Below are 10,805 nucleotides of genomic sequence, written 5' to 3'. Positions count from 1 at the left end.
AACAGTTCTTAAAAGATGGGCACTTACCCCTACTATTGCCCTGGGTACACATATATAAGCGTGTGTGTGTATGTGTCTGCGCACGCACATTTGTGTGCATTACCTTCTCATTACTTCCACAGAGTGACATTCCTTCGACTCCGCCTGGCAGCTGGCAGGAGCGTGAAGGTCGAGCGAACCTATGACCCAGAAACGAAGAGCGAGTACATCTACTTGTACCGGCCGCTCGATAACATCATGTACCTTCTCGGTCACCCTAAAGCCAACGTCGATGTTCTGAAGATCGACGTCGATGGCCCTGAGTGGGAGATCTTCGAGGACTCGATATTCAAGGTAGTTTCTCTTACCATGTTACACAACGGTTACTTCTATTTGAGAATTCATATGCTGAGAACTGATTTGATAACTTGGTATAACTGGTAATTGAGGCCATGTAATGTAACGGGGTATTTTTATTTGCGAATTCAGATACTGATAGTTGATTTTATAGCTATTAGTTTAATTAATAAATGCACGTGATCAATGGAACGGGTGTTAAAGCGACCAGACAAACTAATCAATCATAACATCATTCGTTTTTCCCCCAGACCGATGTTCTAGAACGCACGAAACAACTCTCCATGGAGATTCACCTCGGAGTGTTCCTGGATCCGCAATTAGACACCGGTCTCCCTCTCAGCCTAACACTTCAGAAGTATACGAGGTACATTGTGTTTGTTTCTATATGCCAATTTAATTTTATATCGATAAAAGTAACCTAAGATGCATGAACACTATAATGGTAAACTAAATATCCTTTGTAATGAGGGTAGTCACGCTAATAGCCATTAGACTTATTCTGTAATACTTGTGATAAGAGTAATTATTATGAAAGAAAGTCATCATCACTATCAATAATTATAAATAAGTATGGTTATCACCAGCTGTAGGGGCATTGCGACCAGGGTGTGTGACATTCCCTAATAAGGAGTTGACGAAATATCCCTTGTTAACACTCATAAAACTTAGATCATTTTTACGCTGATGAGGTCAAATTGTACATCCCCTCCTCCTTCCCAACCAAAGCTACTTCGCTATCATCAAATAACAACAAATTAAAATTATATCGGCAGGGTGCTAAGAGGTTTAGAAGATCGAGGATTCCATCTGACGTACAACGAACCTAATATTTTTCATCCGAAATATGTTAAGTTCGCCAACAGGACTTTTCACACCTGTTATGAAATGTTGTTTGTAAATACACACCTGAAGAAGATGAATATAAATGACCATAAAGAATTACAGGATAAATTTTATAGTGAAATAGAAATTTCATAGTCGTAATAAATGTGAAGCTTGAAATAAATACTACTAATGGATGTGGTTTAATATTTTTCCTTTTCATTTTTTTAAAAGTTCCATAGAAAAAACGCTAAGACCATATATAATATGATATATTTACACATGAATATATATATAGAAATATATATATATATATATATATTAAATGTATATACACTCATTAATATACAAATACATATATGTATATTTATATATATATGCATATACATTTGTGTAGGTATGTATATGTACACACACACACACATATATATATATATATATGCTTGTGTATGTTTGTATGTCTATGTGTGTCTGTATACATGCTTCTTTGAATCATATATATATATATGTATATATATAAATATATATTATATAAATATGTATGTATAATATATATGCGTATATATATACACATATATATTATATATAAATATATATACATATATATACACATACATATACATCTACAATATACACATGCACGCACATATATGTATATATGTATATATATGAGTATATATATTTATCTATCTGTCTATCTATATATACACACACGCACGCATTTTATATATATACATATATATACACATATATATATATATATATATATATGTATATATGATTCAACCCTCCTCGCTGCTCTGTAACTGGAGTGGCGACACCTGTTGGAAGTGCGGCGCCCCTTTTCTATGAAATGACATTTGATATACTGACGGAGGAACCTCATGGGCTTCATCGTTCTCGGATCATCAAAAAACGAAACATATAATCGGCAATTATCATTGCTAGCGGCCTGTGCGGCTTAAGTAGGCGAGCGCTGTGTAAGCGCGCAGGGAACGAGGGGAGCCCGCTGTCCAAGAGCGCGGACAAGGCGGCGGACCTGGGCATGCCCAACCTGGGAGGTACGCTGAGCTTCAGGTTGCGGGGTCATGCTACTACACTGTCGAGGTAGTGGCAGGGTATAAAAAGTAGCATGGCTAAAACTTTCCATAAACAAATTTCAAACCACTCAAAGTGAGCATGACCTACGGTGCAAACTAAACTGATTTCCTACAGCAACATAGTGATGGTACAATATCAATCAATTACCGAAGTTTTATAAGCGCCCACCTTTACCAACTGCCCCCCCTTCAGAATAGTTCTGTATCCGCCCCTGTATATATAAATATTTATATACATACTATATATATATATATATATATATATATATATATATAAATAAATATATATATAATGTCTGTGTGCAAATATATGCATGTGTATATATGCACATACACATGGCTATATGTATATAATATATATATATATAAACATATATAGATAAATGTATATTATATAAATATGTATGTAAAATCTATATGCATATATTCATATACATATGTCTGTGTTTAATATATATATATATATATATATATATATATATATATAAGTATATGTACATATATATACTTATATATCATATGAATGTATATATACACATACACATGCATATTTATATATATGCGTATAATATAAATGTGTTTATATATGTATATACATACATAAGTACATACATACACACAGACACACACACACACACACACACACACACACACACACACACACACACACACACACACACACACACACACACACACATACATATATACACCCATTTATAGTTATTTATACACATATGCATAAACACACTCTTAAAATCATGCGATGGCTTCCCGTTAGCTGAAACCACATGAAAAACGGTTTTTTTTTTTCTAATAAAGATCTGCATTCGCTAGAGTGGGTCATTTTTTTTTTTTTTTTTTTTTTTTTGCGTGAACTAGAATTTCAAAACACTCCTATTCGATAGAACGAGACTGCTTCAATACAGGAATATGCGAAACGCAGTCGCACGTCATAGGAATCTCCAAACCAGCAGAATGCAGAAATTTGGGCCATATGGCGTAATGTTTACTCGAGGGATCATTCGTATACAACTTCATGCCTTTCGAGGTTCGTGGTAATTTTACGGCAGGTAATATGCAGATTATGTTAATTTCAACTGATTTATTAAGAAAACGTAATTTCATTCCCACGATTTTTTGCCTAAATCATACTTTTAGAACTCTGGTCATAGCTGAAAAAAATGCTCCTAGAATAGCTCATTTTCAAACATTTTCTGTGGGGTAGGAGAGGGGGGTAGGGGTGTCTCGCAGCGCTCCAGAAAGTGATTTTGCTCCCTTGAAAAAAAAAAAGCTGAAAATGACGTCTCTGCGTTTCACCCCCCCCCCCAAAAAAAAAAAAAAAAAGTTGCTCAGTGAATTGCCTTCTCGTTAAAGGCCAGTCTTACCTTATTTTTGTCTCCCTTAGAATTCCCGTTCTCTTTGTAATCCCAGTGAACACAGAAAGCGTGCCGTAATTACAGTGTCGTTATGTTGGTAACATCAGACCGAAACAAAAACACGTTCAGAAGGTAAGGATGAATTGTATTCCTTCTATTATTTCACATGTACATAGAATAGGACCTTAAAAAAAAAAAAAAGTGAAATAAAATCAAACAAAATGAAGATTCCACCTTCAGGGAACATGCCGAGATCGCAATAGTTAGGCTCCCTCAATGCTCTTTCTTCCCGAGCCAAGTAAGCAGGGAGGGTTCAGCGTGTACATACCGACTAAGCTGGTGTATTTCCTGAGGCATTTACAGTAGTTTTGCAACAGTGTGTGTGTATGTGTGTGTGTGTGTGTGTGTGTGTGTGTGTGTGTGTGTGTGTGTGTGTGTGTGTGTGTGTGTGTGTGTGTGTGTGTGTGTGTGTGTGTGTAAGCGCGTACATTGATTATAGATCTCACACATTTCTGTTAAACACACAATGTGCATATACCATCTGATATTATCATATCATTTCATACACGATTCTCATATTCCAAAAATTCAGTACCTCATCTCGTTTCATAACAATTTTCACAGCATGAACACTTTGCAATAATGTTTTTCAATTTCCGACGAACGTGTGCCGACCGAAACAACAACAACACTTCGACGCAAAATCGAAACTCTTTAAACGCCAACAATGAAACGGGGAACTGCGTAGAATCTTGAGCAACAAACTAAAATAGAGGTTGAAATATGTTTTCGGCTGGCATTGTGCCAAGTGGAAGCATTATAAAAGGATTATCAACATCCACACAACTTTTCTAACTTCGTCAGGCATTTACTTACAATATATACATGTATTTATGTATATGCATTATGTATATATGTATATACATATACATATATGTGAAAATTATCTGAAATCCTCTCGCGCTTACACTTCACAGACACACCCACAAAACACAAAACATCCTTGCGTCGCCAAACAATCGCCACGTGATCCCACAAGATATTAACATGCGATTTAGCTGATATGAGGCATCTGGATAGACAGAACAACGAGTTGGACATCTACTTGGTGTTAGCGTGGTTATTCGTTACGTTCAGGTGCGGAGTCTGAGGCATAAAGAAACACAGAAGCAACAAAAGCGTTAAAACACATCCTCAGCTCGGCGGAAGTCAAAGGTACAAGTAGACGCTTTACAGATGCGGGCGGTGAATTTATAAATAAATCAATTAATGATCTACACAATCATAATATAAAATGGTATGCTACATATTCTAAAGAAATAAAGGAAAAAAAAAAAACACGCTAACATCCATTAATGTCTCGGACGGTTTAGTAGCAGCATACAGTCGAAGACCTCATTCTGGCTTAAAAGGAGCAATTCGTCTAGCTGTCCGTAAACAATTCACCACATTTCAGTAAGGTTAGCTCTATCATAGGATGTACGCTCAGTCTTTGTCAGTCTATAAAACTCATCGCAATCGTGTTAATGATCAGTATATAAAAGGAGGAGAAGCAGTTGGCATATCTTCAAGTTCTCGCACCTCTGTTTGGCAAGGGATGAAGCTCAAAACATAGAGGAAATCCTGTCGTTCATTTGTTCATTTGTTTTCTCCGTTTTTTAAAAGATAACCTAACAGTTGATAAGCATATTATAAAAAATTTAAAGCAACTTCGACAACACATCAAAACGATATCGCTCAAGAAAATATCGCAAAAAAAAATGGTTTCATTGTGTGCAGGGGGAAGAATTTTGTGTGTTACTATCGCTAGCCGTGAGTGCCTTTTCATCTATGGTCCGATAGAAAAAAAAAGAAACAGTAAGAAACAGTCTTGTAGCTCGATGTCTCGTCGGGGGCAGATCTCTCTTCTAGCGTAAGACCTGGCTGGTCGGCGTTTCGCTCTCGCGCTACAAAGGCACACCTACTGTCAAAGTTCCCTTCGTCTTCATTAGAGTGATTAATATCGAGACACAATCTCCAAGAGATAGCAATACATCAAACAACCCGGCCTTAGATGCGTTGGGAATCATTTTAATATCTACCCAGCAGGCCAACGCTAAGGCTCTCATATAATTTTATTTAGATCAGTCTCTATTGCGCTGGAATAAACAGGGTCAAATAAAGCCTCCCTTTTCAGGATTAAATATTCTCACAATAATTATGTACCCAACAGCAGCGTCTACTATTCTTCTAAGAATGAGAGGGAATAAGAAGATTATTGCATGACTGCTCCTGTGTCTCTCGAATACCTCCGGAACGCAGCAGCGAAGCGATTCTTTCACATGAAAGAACTGTCCAAGAAAGAGGGAGCATCGGTATAGGTCATGTGAAAAGAATTATTAAGACCACCTCTACGAACAATAACAAACAAAAGATGCGTTCGTATCCATACTAGCCAATGCGCAGCCACGAGAGCGCATGCTCCGCAGAGAAGTGGTATATAGCCGCAGTTTTCAGTACTAAGGCTGTGGAAGAGCTGTTTATCTAAACCAAGCATAATCGCTACAACGGGGGAAAAGCTACAGCAGTGCCAGCCTTAAAGATACATAACAGCATTTATACCTTGTACTGGTTGACTACAGCAGTGTGTCTGATCCTCGCCGCGTCAGTTCCTGCATTATTTGCGTGGTGGGCAATGCAACAGGACCAACCGTGTACAGCCCTTCGCGAGGTCTGGAAAAAGGGTGCATGCCCATGTCAATATGTAAGAGTCAAAGTCTGCTTTATTCTCCCTGCGAGGAGAGATCGCTCCTGATGCAGCGAGGCAATAATAAAGCTCGGAGACAACGGGAGTCCTGCCATTGCTTACTTGGTCGTGGAGCAATGGTTATGTTCCTCACATACGAACTTTTGCGTCGTGGATTATGCCTTTCAGTATGCAAGTGACGCTTTTACATCAGCTCCCGCCTCCTAACATTTATCCTCGGGTAAAGGAGAAAAAGTACGACGTCACAGGAGAGAAAGATGAGGCGGCGGCAGGACTAAAAAAAGTTAATTAACAAGGAAGTCGAAAAAACAAAGATAGAGGAAGAGGGCAAAGCAGAAAACTTGGAAGAGGGAGAGATATACTGTCATCAGGAGAACGGTCAGCGTTAGACACCGGAGTCTTCTGAAGAAGGAAAAGAAGAACAAGAAAAAGGAGGAGAAAAAATGAAAAGAAAAACCGAATATCAAAATATATCGCCTGAGAAACGAGCCGCAACGTGTCGATATTTACTTTTTTAATTCTAATTTTGATTTGTGTTTATGTTTTTTATTCTGTATTTTTTATGAATAAAATCTAAATATTCTTATGTTCTTATGGGTATATTATTTTCTTATCAGTCCGACATTTGCTGCCAACATGGAACCTGGTAATCAATATTTGTATTTAACAAGCAATAGTTCCAAAGACATTTTTCCAGAAAACACATCTCACACATTTGAAAATATACAACCACTAGTACTTCATTATTTTCTAGATTATGAAGTGGCTTTGGTCAACTTTCTACATTTTTTTACATCAACTTTTTACATTTTTCTATCAAGGTTGTAAATGTATGTGGTGTAAGGGTATATACTCCCCTTATACAGCTCGAAGTCATGGATTACGTGCCCAGCTTTAGCATTCTGGAGAAAGTGGCATACATGCAGGTTTTAATAGATAAACTAAATGAAGAATTCGCCATAATAATACGCCGACCTGCATTTCAATGACCTTATCAACAAGAACGACCTACTTGCCTATGACCAGCAAACGGATCACTGTCGGGTCCTGACCGCTCACTCTGACAGGAGCGAACTTTCTCATGTCTGTTACTTAAATGTCAAGTTTTAATTTCGCATTGCTCGTATTTTAGTTTTTGATGAGAATAAATTATCTCCTTTTTTTCGAACGCGTTTCCACTGTGAATGGATCTGAGCACGATCACGGACACCATCAGAAGGTAAACATGGCAAGCAGGTCCCCGAGAAGCGATGGCGGAGTAAATTTTAGTTATATGTTTACAGACATTTTCACGGCAAGTCGATTTGGCAAGCAACAGGTTAATATCTTAGACGTATTTGCTTTACAGGGCTCTATAAACAGATTGCAATAAAAAGAACCATTGACTTCATTGTTGTTCGCATTTCAGACCAGGACAGATATCCTGTTGTGTTTGAGAAGGGGCGCTCTGCTACAGCTATTTTACATTTAAGACTAGAAAAAAGAAAATCAAACGAGTTCTGTGCAGTAAATATATTAACAACCCATCACCCGCCGAGTCAAATAGGTCATTATGTTTTGCTTTTAATAACGCAACATCGTGTAATGTATTTGGACTCTTATGTCATAGCCCTTCATCATTTTTTATCAAAGTAAGTGTTTTCTTGGTATAAGTAGGCACCTACAGCATGCCGCATGTGGAGCATATTTTAGTTTCGTCATGTATCACTTGACAACGGGAGGGCTGACATATACTCTATAGTTTATGAAAAAAATTCTAACACTGGTTATAGATATAATGACGCGAAGGTTTTCAAATACTTGTATATAAAATTTTAATTGCCCAGTTGCGAAAAAAATATTCTGTAAAAAAGCAGTGTAAAGGCTAGCATGTAACAGTTTTGGATGAGAGGGAGGTCAGTTCGCTTCAGAACTTGGAGTACACTATACATCTAGTTAGTAGAATCTTCATAACTTGGCGTGGAATCTACAGCTGCTTTTGTTAGGGAAGATATGTAGTGTGACTCTTCGAGTGTAATTTAATATATTTCATTTCCCGATAACATATGTGCTAGTTGTGTAAATCATTGAGTTTTGTTCCGTCATTATTTTTTCGCTTTGTATTAACAAATCTTAATATTTGGTTTTATTTCTTATTGTTATGTACTTAGGTATAGTCTCATTTGTTTAGGTTTCTACGCAATATCTAAATGAATGAATGGTCTGATGAATGGTGCGTAAACACGAAATAATTGAGTCCTGTCTCTTTGCTATTTCAGTACTTAGGTCGAGGCGCCCTATGCTGTTTGTGTATTCTCCCCCCTTGGTGAACAGTTCCGGGAAGGGGTTACAAGGAGAGAAGGAAATGGTGAAGAAGGAGAAAAACACACCGCCGGCAATAGGTATAACCAACAATCTGCAGGAGGGCGATGACGGTGCAAGAGTCGAGAGTGGTATGCACCGCAGTCGCCTAATCCTAGAAAAAAAACAACAAGGCGGAGACACGTGTGAGAGAACAAGATTGCGAGCAGCGCCCAGCGGCGACTTCTCCTAAGAAAGGAAGAAAAATCCTTTCGCTAATGAAAAAAAGTCTACTTACGCAGAACATCGGGGAATTCCCGTCGATTCACTCATTTTCAGAGTGCATCGAGCCGTCAGTGTTTGGCTATATTTAGCAATAAAAGTTGCACACTAGATCTTATTACGTCTAATGATAATGTAAAATTCTGAAATACTGTTAATTAGCATCTTAGATATACACATGTCTATGGTTGAGGAAATTGTTATCAATAACAGGTGGACACACGCAAAACCTAGCACCAAATAGGACAAACATTGATTACTATTTCACAATAAACTTAATATTTTTTATGTTTGATATAATAAATATGTCGATGTGATAGAATACATACACACACGCCCACGCTAGTTTCTTCCTCGCAGAAACATCTGCGAGAAAGAGAGAGAGAGAGAGAGAGAGAGAGAGAGAGAGAGAGAGAGAGAGAGAGAGGGGGGGGGGGGGGGGGAATTTGATTTGATAAAAAAAAATATATATATATATATATTCACTGAACATAGTCATATCAAAGACTGGACAATGTTGTTTGATCGATAAGGTGCAGTTTTCGAGCAACCAAGTAAGCAATGTGTAAGATTATGCGAATTGGTGCGCCTTGCACATTTTGCAGTGATAATATGAAATTGACTTTGCCTCCAAAACTGCATCCTGTACGTAATGTATAGTTTACTGATATTTTATGTGTAGCCAGGTTAGCGTAACCTGCTCTCTCCGAGATAGCACGTTATAGACTTTATATGGTTTGTCTATATCAGATGTCACTGCAATACTTTCATAATTAATGCCAGATAATACCGTGTTCATTTTTCTTCAGTTTTTCGGTGGTCCATACCTGGCCCTCATAATCTCAAAGACAGCTGAAAACACATGTTTCAGTTGTTTGAGAGATAATGGTACTGCATAGTATGGTTCTTCACGGGAGAGTGCTAGTTTTGCTAACTGATCCACCTTGATGTTCCTATATGAGAGGTTAGCCAGTATAGTACCTCTTCTGTACCCTGCTCTGATAGACTAGAAATTTGGTGTAGGATATTCCTAGTTACCATGTTTCCTGGATTAAATGCAGTAAGTTATAGAGTGTATGACTATTGACTCGGCATCAGTTGTGGTTACCTAGTTGGAAATTCTTACACTTTTTTTAAGAGAAATGTCAGGAATTAATACTCCAATCCCAGCTGCTCAGTGAGGATCAGTAGAGGCATCACAGTAAATATCAAGTGGGGGGTACTATGGGGGGGATGGTGAATTTCATCCACATATTTCAGGTAATGGCCTTTTAATTCTATTACTGAAGTCATGGATTTACGCTTGTTTAATTTGTCAATATGAATATATACATGTGATCTATGCCATGTTGCAGTAAGTGTTGTTTCTGGAATGTTAATAGCATCAATGTTACACACATTGAAGCTGAGAATGGTTGGGCACTTTTGACCTTCCATTCTAGCTTTGACTGTGTCAGACTGGGATATTGGGGGCGCCGGGCATGCCGAACTCTGTAATTAATCTCACTGGACAAAGCAACAGAAATTTGTGGTCTGGATTGAAGCTGCAGAAGTCTGATGCCGAGTATGGCGATGACCTGGGTGATACGACTGTAAATTGAAGGGAGGTTTAGCTCTTTCCTCATGACAAGAACTTCAGTAGTCATTGGGCAGCCAGGCAAGATTTCCTGAAGTATATGTTAAGTTAAAGAGATCAAGAAGAGGATTTCTTCCCTTTACCTGCACCTTTGCAAGGAGTCGGAGGATGTCATAAGTGATTTCATCATCCCCAGGTGCAGTGGATTTGCTAATGGCTGCAAGAAATTCATGACTCATCAATGGTGCATCAGCCTCATCTAAAAGTTGGAACTGATAGTCAAT

At 37.9% G+C, this 10,805-nt stretch overlaps 1 protein-coding gene across 1 annotated transcript in view; it reads left to right on the top strand.

Moving 5' to 3' along the window:
- The window catches only part of LOC125029960 (probable methyltransferase-like protein 24), a 3,480-nt gene extending 2,150 nt beyond the window's left edge, over positions 1-1,330 (top strand). The window contains exons 4-6 of the mRNA XM_047620153.1: positions 123-333; positions 588-703; positions 1,113-1,330. Coding sequence (XP_047476109.1) covers positions 123-333; positions 588-703; positions 1,113-1,317 — 532 coding nt within the window. The 3' untranslated portion in view covers positions 1,318-1,330. The remainder of the gene's footprint in view (positions 1-122; positions 334-587; positions 704-1,112) is intronic.
- The last annotated feature ends 9,475 nt before the right edge of the window (positions 1,331-10,805 follow it).

This window comes from Penaeus chinensis, chromosome 10 (genome assembly GCF_019202785.1).
Source record: "Penaeus chinensis breed Huanghai No. 1 chromosome 10, ASM1920278v2, whole genome shotgun sequence".
NCBI classification, from domain to species: Eukaryota; Metazoa; Arthropoda; class Malacostraca; order Decapoda; family Penaeidae; genus Penaeus; species Penaeus chinensis.
Note: the sequence above shows the minus strand (reverse complement) of the source record. Positions and strands in the feature narration are given on the sequence as shown.